We start from the raw sequence: 17,155 nt of genomic DNA, 5'->3' as shown, positions 1-17,155 counted from the left end.
TCCAGCATAGGGGGGTGGGGAATGATTGATGGCCCCCAAGCCCGCCTGTGCTGGGCTGCTTGCTCTGTGCCCTGCTGGAGGCCCCTCCTCTTTCTCAGCTGTGGTCACCATCTGGGGTTCTGGTATGGTGGTGGGTGAGTGGCCCAGACAGCCTGGGCCTGTGGCCTCTGACTTCTAGTTCCGTCTCTCCTCAGGCTCGTCCCCGGCGCAGCTGCCGGCCATGCCCACTGTTTGCCTACTCCCACTGCTCTTCCTCACCGTGGGTGGGGGTCTGGGCAGCAGCAGGCCCTTCCGTGCCTTTGTGGTGACAGACACTACACTCACCCACCTGGCTGTGCACCGAGTGACCGGGGAGGTGTTTGTGGGTGCAGTGAACCGAGTCTTCAAGCTGGCCCCCAACCTGACGGAGCTGCGGGCCCACGTCACAGGGCCTGTCGAGGACAACGCTCGCTGCTACCCGCCCCCCAGCATGCGTGTGTGTGCCCACCGCCTGGTGCCCATGGACAATGTGAACAAGCTGCTGCTCATAGACTATGCAGCCCGGCGCCTGGTGGCCTGTGGCAGCATCTGGCAGGGCATCTGTCAGTTCTTGCGCCTGGATGACCTCTTCAAGCTGGGTGAACCTCACCACCGAAAGGAGCACTACCTGTCGGGCGCCCAGGAGCCTGACTCTATGGCTGGAGTCATCGTGGAGCAGGGCCAGGGGCCTAGTAAACTGTTCGTGGGCACCGCAGTTGACGGCAAGTCAGAGTACTTCCCCACCCTGAGCTCCCGGAAGCTCACAGGTGATGAGGACAGCGCTGACATGTTCAGTCTGGTGGGTGAGCCGCACTTGGCCCTTCCTCTTTCTTTCCCCTGCCTCTCATGAGCCCAGCCCCTGCCCCCTCCTTCTTTCTCTCATTCTTGGCTTTGCCTCATCTGAGAACTGTTGGTCCTTCACTGTCAAGGAGATGCAGACAGACTGCTGAGGATGGGGGGACAGGCTGAGCCCTCCTAGGGGGTCCCTGTCTGTAGGGAAGCTAGTCATGCTGGCCTCTGTGGCCTTTCTGGCCTGGGTTCCTGCATTATCTGGGTAGAGCAGGTGGGGCTCGTGAGGGAAGCCCCTGGTGGACAGCGTTTGTTGGGTCAGCGCTGGGAGGGGAATGTGGGGTGAGTAGTGGGCCTGGGTTTCCTCCTGTGCTTATACTTCGGCTCACTTCCAGGTGTACCAGGATGAATTTGTCTCCTCTCAGATCAAGATCCCCTCTGACACGCTGTCCTTGTACCCTGCCTTTGACATCTATTACATATACGGCTTTGTCAGCGCCTCCTTCGTGTACTTCCTGACGCTGCAGCTAGACACCCAGCAGACTTTGTTGGACACAGCAGGCGAGAAATTCTTCACGTCTAAGATCGTGCGCATGTGTGCAGGGGACTCAGAGTTCTACTCCTATGTGGAGTTCCCCATCGGCTGCTCCTGGCGAGGCGTAGAGTACCGCTTGGTGCAGAGTGCCCACCTGGCCAAACCCGGCCTGCTGCTTGCCCAGGCCCTGGGGGTACCAGCTGACGAGGACGTCCTCTTCACCATCTTCTCTCAGGGCCAGAAGAACAGGGCCAGCCCTCCTCGGCAGACCATCCTCTGCCTCTTTACCCTCAGCAATATCAACGCCCACATCCGGCGCCGCATCCAGTCCTGCTACCGCGGGGAGGGCACACTGGCCTTGCCCTGGCTGCTGAACAAGGAGCTGCCCTGCATCAACACCGTGAGCCCCTTGCCCACCTCACAATGTCCCCAGGCTGGGCTTGGCAGCTCTGCTGGCCCTTTGCTCCTTTCCTGGGCCATATGTCCGGTCTCAAGCTTGGCATTTAACCCTAACACCCATTTCTTCCTTTGGGGGACTCCCTTCCTCTCTCTCCTTTTTGCCCCTCCTTTTTCCTATTGTCATTTTTTTTTTTTTTGGTGGTACTGGGGGTAGAACCCAGAGGCTTTCTACTTCTGGGCTATACTCCCAGACCTATTTTATATTTTATTTGGAAACAGGGTCTCACTAGGTTGCTGAGAGCCTCACTAAGTAGCTGAGGCTGGCTTCGAACCCGTGCGATCCTCCTATCTCAGCCTCCCAAGCGCAGGGATTACAAGCATGCGCAACCACGCCCGGCTCCTACTGTCATTCTTTTGCCAGGTGTTTTCTGTTTAGTAGACTGCCGCCTTCCTCTTCTTGCCCCCCCTCATTCCCAGCTTGTTTCTCCTTGCCCCATCTCAAGTCAGTGACAGTCTTCCAGCCTGGCCCCCTCTTGCAGGCCCGCCCAAGCTTCTCCCCCTATCCTTGCTCTCTCTCGTTGGCTCGTAGTTTCCCATGGGGGCTTGGCTGGAAGGCTGTGGCTTCAGATCCTTCTCCCTGGCAGAACATGGGATCTCATGGCCTCTGTCTGTCTGGACTCTCACATACCTCTCCCATTTCACCAGCCCATGCAGATCAATGGAAACTTCTGTGGGTTGGTATTGAACCAGCCACTGGGTGGCCTGCATGTGATCGAGGGGCTGCCCCTGTTGGCTGACAGCACGGATGGCATGGCCAGTGTGGCTGCCTACACCTACCACCAGCACTCTGTGGTCTTTATTGGCACACGCAGTGGCAGTCTGAAGAAGGTGGGCCCTGGAACCCTTGGCATGTAGGGGTCGGGGTGGTCTCTGAGTCCTGGGAGACCCTGGACAGGGCAGGGTGACTTCCCCTGCTAGACCCCAGGAGCCTAGCCCTGCTCCTTGAGTGGTTTCTCAGCCACCTACCCTCACTGGTACTAGCCCTGTGCCTCTCAGGACAGAGACCACACGTTTTATGGGGGCTCTCTGCCACAAGAGCAGGGGTTAAGGCCACCCTGTCATTGCTGCGTCCTTGCGCTCTGCCCCTTGAGCCTCCTGCTCTCTCCCTGGTTTATTCTGCCTCATCCTTTTGTTCTCACCCCAAATGTTGCCTTCCTGGAAGGGGCTTCTAGACCCCCCATTCCTGCCCCTACATTCTGTCCCTCGTGGGCACTGTGGCTGCAGTGGTGCCCAGGAGAGATTAGATCAGGTCACAGTCTCTTCCAGAATTAGGGTGGTTCAGCACGAAGGAACTGGAGTCAAAGTGACCAGTGTTCTCATACCACAAGGCTGTCCCTGGGAAATGGACAAATCAGTCTGGAGTAGGGTTTGGGAAGAGCGGCACTGAGATTTTGGGGGCTTAGTGTGCTTCACTATCAGGACCCTTTTTTCATTTGTAGTGGATTTATTGAACTATAATATACATGCTGTATAATTTGCTCCCTTCCTTTTTGGTGCTGGCGATGGAACCCAGGGACATTCTGCCCTCAAGCTACACTCCCAGCCCTATTTCAATCTTTATTTTGAAACAGGGTCTCATTACATGGCTGACGGCCTCACTAAGTTGCTGAGGCTGGCTTCAAAATCCTCCTGTCTCAGCCTCCCAAGTACTGAGATTACAGATATGCACCTCCATGTACACCTCAATGTGCCCCTTTGCAGCATACAATTCAGTGGTTTTTAGAATATTTGCAGAGTTATGCAAATATCTCTGCATAACTCTGCAAATAACTACATCACCACTGCCTCACTCCAGGACATTTCCATCACCCCCAAAATGCCATATTATTTAGCTATCACCCCTGCCTTTCTCCAGTCTGGGGGCTGTGGGCAAGGGTGCCATGGCATACAGGCCAAGTCTTGAGCCCAAGCAGGCTCTGGGTTCAGCTCAGCCACAAGATAGGAAGTTCCCAGCTCCAGAAGAGGATGCCCTGGGGGCGGGGGCCTGCAGAGGCATCAGGCCGGCATGTCATCCCTCTGCCCTGGTCTTGTGGCTCAGGTGAGGGTTGATGGCTCCCAGGATGCCTACCTGTATGAGACAGTCCCCGTGGTGGACGGTAGCCCCATACTCCGAGACCTGCTCTTCAGCCCTGATCACCAGCATATCTACCTCCTGAGTGAGAAGCAGGTGGGCCCACGGTGGGTGGCGGTGGCGGGTGGGGTGGGGACAGGCTGGGTGTTGACACAGCTCTTCCCAGGTGAGCCAGCTCCCGGTGGAAACCTGTGAGCAGTATCCGAGTTGTGCAGCCTGCCTAGGCTCCGGGGACCCACACTGCGGCTGGTGTGTGCTGCAGCATAGGTGAGGGCTCGGGGAGGAGGCAATGGCTTTGCTGGATTTCACCAACCTGCCTGTTTCTCCCTGGCCATACCCTCCCTTTTCCATTTTCCCCAGCTAATGAGTGGAGCTTCCACCCTGAGTGACGTCCCTTGGTTCCTAGGGGACGAGGCTGAGGCATGCGGTTGCCTGGCATTGGAAGGCAGGCAGTCTGTCCCCTGTTCCCCCAGCTTCCCACTGCACCCCGACCTGGGCCCTCTGGGGCAGCAGTAGGACCGGCTCTGGCCCCTCCCTCTACAGGTGCTGCCGTGAAGGGGCTTGTCCAGGTGCCTCTGCCCCTCGTGGCTTTGCAGAGGAACTGAGCAAATGTGTACAGGTGCGGGTCTGGCCCAACAACGTGTCAGTGACGTCGCCCGGGGTGCAGGTGAGTGGCGTGGAGGGGACTTGGGCCCATGTGCGCTGCACTGGGGCAGGGGGCATGCCCTGCCCTGAGCCCTCTGCCTCCCCAGCTGACTGTAGCCATGCGCAACGTGCCAGACCTCAGTGCGGGCGTGAGCTGCGCCTTTGAGGAGGTGACAGAGAGCGAAGCTGTTCTGCTGCCCTCCGGCGAGCTGCGCTGTCCCTCGCCCTCTCTTCAGGAGCTCCAGGCTCTTACCAGGGGGCACGGTCAGTGCGCTGGGGCTGCCTGGGGCTGCGGGTGGGATGGGGCCAATTCCCTGTTCCTGGCTGGTTCATGGCTACCCCGGGTTTGCTGCAGGGGCCACCCGAACCGTGCAGCTGCAGCTGCTCTCCAAGGAGACTGGTGTGAGGTTTGCTGGGGCTGACTTTGTTTTCTACAACTGCAGTGTCCTCCAGTCGTGAGTACCTGGTCTAGTGCCTGTCTCTAGCCCTGGGGACAGAAGGGAGTTCTGGGGTAGGCAAGACCCACAGAGTGGCTGTTTTGTGGGGGCCTCAGGGTTGGCTGTCCTCATCTCTGTTTCCATGTCTCTCTGCCACCGATGCAAGTAAGGTTCAGGCCCTGGCTGCCTTCTTCCTTTATTCCCAGCGTCTCCTGTGGGAGGGCAGTACAGGGCAGCACAGCCTTTTTATTTCTGAAGCCACGCTTCTCCCCACCAGGTGCATGTCCTGTGTTGGCAGCCCTTACCCCTGCCACTGGTGTAAGTACCGCCACGTGTGTACCAGCCACCCCCACGAGTGCTCCTTCCAGGAGGGCAGGGTCCACAGCCCCGAGGTGAGGCGGGTGCCGCGTGCTGTGTAAGGGGGCTGGCCTTTGGCTCTTCTGTGTTTGATCTCTCGAGTTTCTTTGGGCCTGGAGAAGGGTAGAGGGGAGAAGTGTAGAGGCCCAGTGTGCCACTAACAGCTGCTCTCCCCCCAGGGCTGTCCTGAGATCCTACCTCGTGGGGACCTCCTGATCCCTGTGGGTGTCATGCAGCCTCTCACCCTGCGGGCCAAGAACCTGCCACAGCCCCAGTCAGGCCAGAAGAACTATGAGTGTGTGATCCGGGTGCAGGGGCGGCAGCAGCGGGTGCCAGCTGTGCTCTTCAACAGCAGCAGTGTGCAGTGCCAGAACGCCTCGGTGAGGCCCTGCCATCCCTCCTCTGCAAGTCCAGGCCAAGTGTAGGGATGGGTTTTTTCTGTACTCAACTTGCTCGTCTGGAAGCCTCAGGTGGCCATGGTGGGGAACCTTCTAAGTCTTCTGCTGGGGATTCCTGAGTTGGTAAGGGGTGGATGGCAAGAATCCTGGGAGGGGGAGTTTCTGCTCATCTTACCTGGGGACATGTGGGCCTATTTTCCCCAGTACTCCTATGAAGGTGATGAGTATGGCGACACGGAGCTGGACTTTTCTGTGGTCTGGGATGGAGATTTCCCCATCGACAAGCCTCCCAGCTTCCGAGGTGAGGGGGTGACATGGGGCTGAAGACCTGCATCCCAGGGCAGGGTAGGCACCACTGAAAGCAGATCTGGGGGTGGTCCTGGTGCTTTCCACTTCTTTGCCACTGCCTGCCCCATCAGCAGTGCCCCCTATGCCTACAGCCCTCCTGTACAAGTGCTGGGCTCAGCGACCCAACTGCGGTCTCTGCCTCAAGGCCGATCCCCGCTTCAACTGTGGCTGGTGCATCTCGGAGCACAGATGCCAGTTGCAGGCCCACTGTCCAGCCCCCAAGACCAACTGGATGCACCCGAGCCAGAAGGGTATCCGGTGCAGCCACCCCCGCATCACTCAGGTTTGCCTCCTCCGTCACCTGCACCCTTCCCATTCAGCACCCTGACAGTGGGCTGACCCCTTCGCCTTTTGTCCTGCTCTGCAGATCCACCCACTCATGGGGCCCAAGGAGGGAGGCACCCGGATCACCATCGTGGGTGAGAACCTGGGCCTTGCCTCCCGAGAGGTGGGCCTGCGAGTGGCTGGTGTGCGTTGCAACTCTATCTCCACTGAGTATGTCAGTGCTGAGAGGTGAGCCTGGCCCTGTGGGTGCCCTGTCCCTGTCCACCATGGCATGTTCTGACCTTCTCTGACCTCTAGGATTGTTTGTGAGATGGAGGAGTCGCTGGTGCCCAGCCCACAGCCAGGGCCTGCAGAGCTCTGTGTCGGTGACTGCTCTGCTGACTTCCGCACGCAGTCTGAGCAGCTCTACAGCTTTGTGGTGGGTGGCCCACTGGCCCCTTTCCCCTACTGGCCTCTCCCTTCCCCATCCCAGGTGCACAGGCTGGCTTTTCCCTCACCTCAGGGCTGCTTCTTCTGCAGACCCCGACGTTTGACCGTGTAAGTCCCACTCGGGGCCCAGCTTCAGGGGGCACGCGGCTCACCATCTCTGGCAGCTCTCTGGATGCCGGCAGCAGGGTCACGGTTACCGTGAGAGATGGCGAGTGCCAGTTTGTGAGGTGAGCTAGGGCCCTGCAAGGCTTGGGCTGAGCCTGGGGTGAGGGGTCTATAGGGGCAGGCTGTCTGAAGACCCCAGGTTGCCTGCTTCAAGCGCCTTGCTTGTCCACGTAGAAGAGATGCTGAGACGATCGTGTGTATCTCGCCTGTCTCCACCCTGGGCCCCAGCCAGGCCCCTATCACTCTTGCCATTGACCGTGCTAACATCTCCAGTCCTGGAGTCATCTACACCTATACTCAGGACCCCACCGTCACTCACCTTGAGCCCACCTGGAGCATCATCAAGTAAGAACTCAGGGAGAATGGGCTCAGGAACAGGATAGAGGGGGCAGGGTTGCCCTGATGACACAGTGCCTGGCACCCACTGGGTGACCCAGAGTCAGAGAGGCTGGGGGCTCTCACGGCAGGCGGTCGTGATGACTCTGCAGGGCTGGGTGGGGAAGATGCCTGAGGTCCCTTACCCCTGTCTCAGTGGAAGCACTGCCATCACTGTGAGTGGGACCCACCTGCTGACGGTCCAGGAGCCTCGGGTCCGGGCCAAGTACCGTGGCATCGAGACTACCAATGTGAGTACTGGCTGCCCCCCACCCCTGGTGCCTGTGACTTCACGCACTGGGCTGTCCACCCTTGTTCTTACAGACGTGCCAAGTGATCAATGACACGGCAATGCTGTGTAAGGCTCCTGGCATTTTCCTTGGGCGGCCCCAACCGCGGGCCCAAGGCGAGCACCCTGATGAATTTGGCTTCCTGCTGGATCATGTACAGACAGCCCGTTCCCTCAACCGCTCCTCCTTCACCTACTACCCTGACCCCAGTTTTGAGCCGCTCGGGCCCTCTGGTGTCCTAGATGTCAAACCTGGCTCCCACGTGGTGCTGAAGGTGATGGCAGGAGGGCCGGGAGGGGATGGAAGAGGGAGAGAGAGGTAGGGAGTTGAGGAGCCCTGTGCTGACCTCGTCCCCTACCTTTAGGGCAAGAACTTGATCCCTGCAGCAGCAGGAAGCTCCCGCCTCAACTACACAGTGCTGATCGGAGGCCAGCCTTGCGCGCTCACTGTCTCAGACACACAGCTCCTGTGTGACTCTCCCAGCCAGACCGGCCGGCAGCCCGTTATGGTGGGTAAGGGATGAGGAGGCCTCCTGTTCAGCCCGGCATGGGTATGGGGGCTGACTCACCTTGGGCTCCTCCCTACAGGTGCTGGTTGGCGGCCTGGAGTTCTGGCTGGGCACCCTGCATATCACAGCTGAGCGGGCGCTGACCCTGCCAGCCATGGTGGGGCTGGCAGTGGGGGGCGGGCTCCTGCTGCTGGCCATCACTGCCGTGCTGGTTGCCTACAAACGCAAGACCCAGGATGCAGACCGCACCCTCAAGCGGCTCCAGCTGCAGATGGACAACCTGGAGTCCCGTGTGGCCCTGGAGTGCAAGGAAGGTACTTGAGGCAGGGGCTATAGTGCAGCCTGCAGGGACTCCACTCTGCTCCCCACTCAGCTCCTTGCCTTGTCCCACCTCTCTCCAGCTTTTGCAGAACTGCAGACTGACATCAATGAGCTGACAAACCACATGGATGGGGTACAGATCCCTTTTCTGGACTATCGGACCTATGCTGTGCGTGTGCTCTTCCCTGGCATTGAGGCCCACCCGGTGCTCAAGGAGTTGGATGTGAGTGTCCCCTCCCCATAGCCTGCCCATCCCCTGTTCCCTCTGCCCCCACCCTCTGAGACTCCCTGCTCCCCACAGACTCCCCCCAATGTCGAGAAGGCCTTGCGCTTATTCGGGCAGCTGCTGCATAGCCGCGCCTTTGTGCTCACCTTCATCCACACACTGGAGGCCCAGAGCAGCTTTTCCATGCGTGACCGCGGCACCGTGGCCTCGCTCACCATGGTGGCCCTGCAGAGCCGGCTCGACTATGCCACCGGGCTGCTCAAGCAACTGCTGGCTGACCTCATAGAGAAAAACCTGGAGAGCAAAAATCACCCAAAGCTGCTGTTGCGCAGGTCTGTACTGTCCTGCCTGCCCCCTCCCATCTAAGTCACAGCCTGCTTCTGCCCCTTGCCAAAGCCCTGCCCTTGCCAGGCCAGGGACCGAGCATCCTTCTCCTGCCCTAGGACCGAGTCAGTGGCTGAGAAGATGCTTACCAACTGGTTCACATTCTTGCTGCATAAATTTCTGAAGGTGTGCTTGGGGGGCCGGGTAGCCAGGGAGGTGCTGTTAGGGCCCAGCTGGCTAGGGGATGGGCAGTGAACCTTGCACCTGACCCGGCTGCAGGAGTGCGCCGGAGAGCCGCTCTTCCTACTCTACTGTGCCATCAAGCAGCAGATGGAGAAGGGCCCCATTGATGCCATCACGGGTGAAGCGCGCTACTCCCTGAGTGAGGACAAGCTCATCCGGCAGCAGATCGACTACAAGACATTGGTGAGCATGGGGACAAGTGTGCAGGAGATGTGGCTGTGGGAGAGCCAGGTCTCGCACTGACACTGGCGTTGCCTTTATTCTTAGACCTTGTACTGTGTGTGCCCGGAGAGTGAGGGCGGCACCCAGGTCCCAGTGAAGGTTCTCAACTGTGACAGCATTACCCAGGCCAAAGACAAACTGCTGGACACTGTCTACAAGGGCATCCCGTATTCCCAGCGCCCCAAAGCAGAGGACATGGACCTGGGTAAGGTCCCTCCTCCTCCCGGACCCCACCCAGACCTCCAGAGGGGGATCTCCTGCTCCCCCCTGAGCTCTGTTCTCTTAGAGAAGCAGGTCCAGGGTGTCAGGGGCAGGGCCCTAAGGGCTGACTGTGGCCCACAGAATGGCGCCAGGGCCGCATGGCCCGCATCATCCTTCAGGATGAGGACGTCACTACCAAGATCGAGTGTGACTGGAAACGGGTCAACTCGTTGGCCCACTACCAGGTGAGAGGCTGGGAGCACAGTCCCCATGGGGCCACCTGGGAGCTAGGGCCCTGCCCCGAGCCACAGCAGGACACAGGAGCAGTGGCCCTGGCTCCTCACAGCCTTTGTACCCTAACCCTTACACTCACTGGCCTTGGAGTCACCTATGTGCATGCTAAAGTGTTTGGGTGGGTGGTGGTCCCTTGGAGTCCTGCACTGCCCCATTTCTGTCTTTGGGACCTCCAGGTAACAGACGGTTCCTTAGTAGCACTGGTGCCCAAACAAGTATCTGCTTATAACATGGCCAACTCCTTCACCTTCACCCGCTCCCTCAGCCGCTACGGTAGGTGTCCTGCTGGGCCTGTGCCCTTTGAGGCTGCATAGGGCACCCTGGGGGGTCCTGAGCAGCTGAGGCCTCTAGTTTTGTAGTGTCTAGGAGGAGGGTGGGTGAGCAAGAGCAGATAGGTCTCCTGCAGGCTGCTGGGCTCCTGGAAGAGAGTGGGGTAGGAAGCTGGGTGATGGCCCCGGTAGCCTAAGGGCCATGCCTGTCCTCTGCCCCAGAGAGCTTGCTCCGTACTGCCAGCAGCCCTGATAGCCTCCGCTCACGGGCACCCATGATCACGCCTGACCAGGAGACAGGCACCAAGCTGTGGCACCTGGTGAAGAATCACGACCATGCTGACCACCGAGAGGGGGACCGAGGCAGCAAGATGGTGTCAGAGATCTACCTAACACGACTGCTGGCCACCAAGGTGTGGGTCTGCCCTGTGCCACCTTAACCTTTGCACCAACATCTTTGAGCCCAGCTTTGGCCCCAAGGCCAACCTGGCCTTCCCTGGTGGGGGCCACTTTCTTAGGGCCTTTGGGATACTGGGCCTGAGGTAGAGGCTAGGCACATCTTAGGGGTACTGGCCCTGTGTGGGGGGATGCCCCTCACCTTTCTGTCCTCATTTTCTGGGCTCTGGGAACATTCTGACCTGGGATCCTCCTGGCATGTGCCCTCGCTGTCACCCATAGGGTACACTGCAGAAGTTTGTGGATGACCTCTTTGAAACGGTGTTCAGCACAGCCCACCGGGGTTCAGCCCTCCCCTTGGCCATCAAGTACATGTTCGACTTCCTGGACGAGCAGGCCGACCAGCGGCAGATCAGTGATCCTGATGTGCGCCATACCTGGAAGAGCAACTGGTACCACTCCATGACTGGCTGATGCTGGTCCCTCTGGGGATGGGTGGGCAGAAGAGGCTAGCAGCTTTGCCAAGACCTTGAGCCCATGGAGGCAGGAGAGGATGGTGGCTTGTCCTGGAGCTGAGGATGAGTCTAAGGGTGGCTATTGCCAGGTGTTTGGAGGTGGGATGTGGTCCTTGGCCCTCCGTGGCCTTGTACAGGATAGAGATGCTGATAGCTTGTCACAGATGGTGAGAGTCATGGCAGTGGATGCTGCAGAGCTGGCTGAGACCTGCTGAGGGCAAAGGGGCCATTTTCTCTTATTTCTCACTACCTGAGGTCCCCAGAAATTTAAAGCAAAGGCCACTTTTCCTAGATGTGTCTCTCTTGCCACCTCAGGATGAGACGGGATCTGGCCAGACAGAAGCAGGATGTGAAGAGGGCAGTGATGGGAGGGGGCCCACGGGGCCACGAGGGAGCCTTGGATGTATGTCCCTCTGTTCAGCCTGCCTCTGCGCTTCTGGGTGAATGTGATCAAGAACCCGCAGTTCGTGTTTGACATCCACAAGAGCAGTATCACAGATGCCTGCCTGTCAGTGGTGGCCCAGACCTTCATGGACTCCTGCTCCACTTCTGAGCACCGCCTGGGCAAGGACTCACCCTCCAACAAGCTGCTCTATGCCAAGGACATACCCAACTACAAGAGCTGGGTGGAGAGGTGGGCCCTGAGAGGAAAGTTCTGTGGGAAGCAGGCAGCCTATCTGAGGCAGGCCACCTGCAGGACCAGGCCCCAGAGGCTGGCCAGACAAGGCCGAGGGTTTTGGTTCTTATGCCTCTGCTCAATTGACTTACTCAGGGTCCCAACAGGTACTACCGAGACATTGCAAAGATGACCTCCATCAGTGACCAGGACATGGATGCCTACCTGGTGGAGCAGTCCCGCCTCCACGCCAGTGATTTCAATGTTCTCAGCGCACTCAGTGAGCTCTACTTTTACGTCACCAAGTATCGCCAAGAGGTGCGTGGCACACCCCATAAGTCCCAAGTTATTCAGCACTGAAGGTGCAGCCAGAGGGGTTGATGGGGACTGGGGAGCGCTACGAGCAGGTATACAGGACAGAGGGAACACAGAGCTCATCTCTTAGATTGGTTATGATCCCTCCCCTGACCAGGCCACAGGGCCATGGCAGATGATACTCTCCCTAGATGCTGGCATTTGAGGGCCACAGGAGAGAAGCCACTGGCGACAGCACAGAGTTACCACTGGGCAAGAGATAAGGGGCTGAGCCAAGGGAGGTAGCTAAGACAGTAGCATTGCAAGTTCAAAGCCAGCTTCAGCAATTTAGCAGGAACCTCAGCAATTTAGACCCTGTTTCAGCCGGGCATGGTAGCACACGCTTGTAATCCCAGCATTCGGGAGGCTGAGACCGGAGCATCCCGGTTCGCAGACAGCCTCAGCTACTTAGCGAGGCCCTCTGCAACTCAGTGAGACCCGGTTCCAAAATAAAGAATAAAAAAATAGGGCAGGGGATGTATCTCGGAGGTCAAATGCCCCTGGGTTCCAACCCCAGACCCATCCCCCCCAAAAAAAAAATTAGACTCTGTTTCAAAATCAAAAGAAAGAAAAGGACTGGGGGTATAGCTTGGAGGTAGAATGCTCCTGGTTTCAATCCCCAATACTGCAAGGCAGGGGCACTTGAGCTCCAGAAGGGAGGGGTTGAGGGGTGCTGGGTAGGATTAGAGGTATGTATGTAGAGCCACCTATCTGCAGGACCTGTGGGATTTGTGGGGTTTTTTGTTTTGTTTTGTTTTTTGTTTCGGTACTGGGGATTGAACCCAGGGACATTCTGCCTCCAAGCTAAACCCCCAGCCCTATTTTTTTCTTTATTTTGAAACAGGGTCTCACTAAGTTGTGGAGGGCCTCACTAAGTAGCTGAGTCTGGCCTTGAATCTGTGATCCTCCTGTCTCAGCCTCCCAAGTACTAGGATTACAAGCGTGTGCCACCATGCCTGGCTGCCTGTGGGATTTGTGATTGGACATGTCAGTAGGCAGAGGAATGTAAAGGTGTGGACTTCAGGATTTATTCTTGAGTGAAGAATTGAATGTGGGCCAGGAGAGAGAGAAACCAAGGATGACTGCAGGGTTTTTGCCTCAGCAACTGGCAGATGAGTTCTACTGTCATCAGCATAGGTTGGAAGACTGTGGGTGGAATAGTCTCATGGGGTTAGGGCACAGAGATCAGGAGTTCTCCAGAAACGAACAGACCTTCCATAGAAAATCAGAATGCAAAGCTGGGCGTGGTGGCGCACGCTTGTAATCTCTGTGCTTGAGAGGCTGAGACAGGAGGATGGCACAGGTTCGAAGCCAGCCTCAGCTACTTAGTGAGGCTCTCAGCAACTGAGTGAGACCCTGTTTCCAAATAAAATATAAAATAGGTCTGGGAGTATAGCCTGGAGGTAGAAGGCCCCTGGGTTCCGCCCCAGTACCACCAAAAAAAAAAAAAAAATCAGAATGCAGCAGGGGATGGTGGTGCATGCTTGTAATCCCAGCATTTGGGAGCTGAGACAAGAAGATTGCCGTTCATGGACAGCCTCAGCTACTTAGGTCCTTTGCAACTCAGTGAGACTCTGTTTCAAAATAAAGAATAGAGCTGGGCATGGTGGCGCACGCTTGTAATCCCCGTACTTGGGAGACTGAGACAGGAGGATCGCAGGTTCAAAGCCAGCCTCAGCAGCTTAGTGAGGCTCTCAGCAACTTAGCGAAAACCTGTTTCCAAATAAAATTAAAAAATAGGTCTGGAGGTGCAGCATGGAGGTAGAAGGCCCCTCGGTTCCATCCCCAGTACCACAAAAAATAAAAAATAAAGAATAAGCCGGGCGTGGTGGCACATGCTTGAATTCCCAGCATTCAGGAGCCTGAGACCGGAGGATTGCAGTTCGCAGACAGCCTCAGCTACTTAGTGAGGCCCTCTGCAACTCAGTGAGACCCGGTTTCAAAATAAAGAATAAAAACTTGGGGGCAGGGGGTGTAACTTGGAGGTCGAATGCCCCTGGGTTCCATCCCCAGACCTGCAAGAGAGAGAGAGGGGGGGGGAAGGGAGGGAGGGAGGGAGGGAGGAAGGAAGAAAGAAAGAAAGAAAAAAAGAAAAGAGCCAGGCATGGTGGGGGACGCTTGCAATCCCAGCATATGGGAGGCTGAGACAAGAAGATTATGGTTCACAGACAGCCTCAGCTACTTAGTGAGGCCCTTTGCAACTCAGTGAGACCCTTTTCAAAATAAAGAAAAAATAGGGCTGGGAGTGTAGCTTAAAGGTAGAATGCCCTTGGGTTCTATTCCCCAGTACCACACACGTAAAAAAGAATAAAAAATAGGGCTATGGGTATAGCTTAGAGGGAGAGTGCCCCTGGGTTCCATCCCCAGTACCATAAAAAAAGTCAGAATGCCTGCTGGGCATGGTGGCATACACCTGTAATCCCAGTACTTGGGAAACTGAGACAGGAGGATTGCAGGTTTACAGTCAGCCTCAGCAACTTGGTGAGGCCTGCCACAAGTTAGTGAGACCCTGTTTCAAAATAAAAATAAAAGCCAGGCATGGTGGCAACACTTGTAATCCCAGTACCCGGCTGAGATAGGAGGATTGCACAGGTTCGAATCCAGCCTCAGCTACTCAGTGAGGCTCTCAGCAACTTAGTGAGACCCTTTTCCCAAATAAAAAATAGGTTGGGGGTGTCACCTGGAGGTAGAAAGCCCCCGGGTTCCATCTCCAGTACCACAAAAATAAATAAATAAATAAATAAATAAATAAATAAATAAAGCTGTGGCTGTAGCTCAGAGGCAGAATGCCTCTGGGTTCAATCACCAGCCCTACAACCAAAGATAGTTGAAAAGCACTGAGGAATTTCAGAGCCCTCTTGGGAAGGGTGGGTGGATTGGTGCCCAGATAGACTGGATTGGACTCAGAAAGTTGAGCTCAAGTCCAATTCTACAGCCAAGCAGACTTCAAATGGATATAGGTGTCTGGAGTTTAGGGCAAGTCAGGGATGAGATACATTGTTGTGGGCCAGTAAATGGCATTTAAAGCTCTGAACCCTCTGGGTGTGGTGGCACACGCTTGTAATCCCAGTACTTGGGAGGCTGAGACAGGAGGATCGCAGGTTTGCGACCAGCCTGATTTACTTAAGGCCTCCAACATTTAGTAAGACCTTGTTTCAAAATTAGCGAATACAGCCAGGCATGGTGGCACACACTGTGTAATCTAAGCATTTGGGAGGCTGAGACAGGAGGATGATGGTTTGTGGCCAGCTTCACCTACTTAGCCCTTTGCAACTCAGTGAGTTTCAAAATAAAGAATAAAAAACAGGGCTGGGGGGTGTAGCTCAGAGGTAGAATGCCCCTGGGTTCTATCTCCAGTGCCACATAAAAAGGGGAGGAGGCTGGGGAATGTAGCTTGGAGGTAGAATGCTTCTGGGTCCAATTCCAAGTACCAAGAAATAAAAAAAAGCCCTGAACGCGGGTGGCTGGTTGGCCTCACTGAGGGAAGTCTTAAGGGGTGGAGGGGGAGGCATGGCTCAAGATCTGAGCCTAGGGCTCTGGGCTACTCAGAGGTCAGAGAGGAGAAGAGGAGCTGGGGCTGTGGGACAGAACCCAAGAGGGCCTTGTGGAGTCCTGCAGCCCCAGTGAGAGCCCCTTACAGGTCAAGGAGGAGGGCGTGGCTAGCTCCGCAGCTTCCTGTCAAGGGAGATGGAGACCAGCTCCAAATGGACACCCGGACCAGAGGGCTTGGGAGGAGGAGGTGGGAGCTAAGGAGAGAATGGGAAGGGGCAACTGATTGGGACAGTGAATACAGGGCACTTTTGGGAAAGACTGCATGCCAACCACGGAGAGAAGAAAGTTCAGTAACTGCAGAGTGTTGGGAGAGGCCAGTGGATTTGCTCATTGGGGAAGCTTTGAACTGTGAGCTGTACATGGGGGCTGTGGCTGTGGTGTGTGGAAGAGAGAGGCCAGCTGGGAAGTGGGGTGGGGGCAGCGGTGCACAGGAGGAGCTGGGCTCTCCAGCCTACTGCAGCTCCAGGGCCCCCTTCTCCTCCAGATTCTCACCGCCCTGGACAGAGACGCCTCTTGTCGGAAGCACAAGTTGCGCCAGAAGTTAGAGCAGATCATCAGCCTCGTATCCAGCAACAGCTGAGGGTGGCGGAGTCGGTGAGGAGGGGGCTTGCAGTACTGAGCCAAGCTGTCCTCCTTCAAGGACAGTGACTGGTTCCAGCCTGGGTCCCTGGGGCCCAGCCCCAGACCGGGTGTCATGGGGGAGGTCACCGGGCCAAGACGCCCCTGGCACACCTGGGCCCCCTTCCTTAGTGCCTTGCTTTGGGCCCTGCAGGGGGAGGGGGTGATAGGACCAAGCCCCCACCCTAGCAGCAGCAATACCCCCACCCTCCTGCCCTCACGGCCACCCAATGGGATAGCCCTACCCTCCTAGCTATTTATATCCCAACCACCTATTTATTAAATTTAACTTCACCTCAATCGCCATCTGTAAATATGTGTCCCCATGGGATGTTGACAACCTCACTGACCTTCCTCCCCTTGAGTTGTTCTGGGTTTACCACCTGTCCTGGCTCCTTTGTGGCATTGCCAGACCTGGCCCTGTGTCTGGCACCTCATCCTTGCAGTGGCTGGTCCATCCATCCCAAGAAGGTCTTGGTGCCAGCCAACTGGGGGGAGATGATGTACGTGGCTGTGCTGAGCCAGGCCACAGCATCCTTCTCAAAGCAACTTAGGATCAGTCTTCGTTCTCACAGGAACCTGTTCTGAGCATCTGTAGAACTGTGACCAGGCTTGTGCTGGGCCTGACCTGGGCCTGGGCACTCTGGAACACTCCTTCCCACCCCACTGCCAAATTTCCTCAGTGTTGTCTGTGCCCTGGACTTCCTCAGCCTCAGCTGTCCTGTCGTGTGCCCGCCCCGAGGGGCCGAGGCAGCAGTGCCTTACTGCTTCGTGTCTTCTGCCTCCTCTCACAGTCCCAGACCCCCAGTTCTCTTCCCTTTTGTTGCATGAGGTTTTCTTTGTTCATGTCATACTTTTTCCTAATTAAATGTCAGAAAAAATGGGGTTTGTGTGC

General features: G+C 56.8%; 1 protein-coding gene across 2 annotated transcripts; it reads left to right on the top strand.

The window, feature by feature from the left end:
- Positions 1-220: 220 nt before the first annotated feature.
- Positions 221-16,222, top strand: PLXNA3 (plexin A3; the record flags this gene model as incomplete). 2 transcript variants are annotated; one of them, XM_080719061.1, is made up of 32 exons in its annotated part: positions 221-817; positions 1,203-1,742; positions 2,447-2,629; positions 3,840-3,968; positions 4,039-4,139; positions 4,416-4,539; positions 4,625-4,781; positions 4,873-4,972; positions 5,232-5,346; positions 5,491-5,691; positions 5,914-6,010; positions 6,150-6,340; positions 6,425-6,570; positions 6,640-6,760; positions 6,862-6,998; positions 7,111-7,281; positions 7,469-7,562; positions 7,636-7,644; positions 7,966-8,109; positions 8,189-8,423; positions 8,511-8,653; positions 8,732-8,988; positions 9,100-9,166; positions 9,260-9,406; positions 9,491-9,650; positions 9,788-9,891; positions 10,117-10,213; positions 10,432-10,622; positions 10,888-11,057; positions 11,542-11,754; positions 11,904-12,054; positions 16,127-16,222. In XM_080719061.1, the coding sequence occupies 32 exons, from the start codon at positions 221-223 to the stop codon at positions 16,220-16,222; spliced, it is 5,388 nt and encodes a 1,795-aa protein (XP_080575187.1). The 2 variants fall into 2 exon arrangements, with proteins under 2 accessions (XP_080575187.1, XP_080575186.1); XM_080719060.1 differs by having other exon boundaries at positions 7,636-7,875.
- Positions 16,223-17,155: the final 933 nt, after the last annotated feature.

The sequence above is a fragment of the Muscardinus avellanarius genome (assembly GCF_963383645.1).
Source record: "Muscardinus avellanarius genome assembly, chromosome: X".
In the NCBI taxonomy this organism is placed as follows: Eukaryota; Metazoa; Chordata; class Mammalia; order Rodentia; family Gliridae; genus Muscardinus; species Muscardinus avellanarius.
The sequence above is the reverse complement of the archived record's forward strand: the minus strand, read 5'-3'. Positions and strand labels throughout refer to the sequence as shown.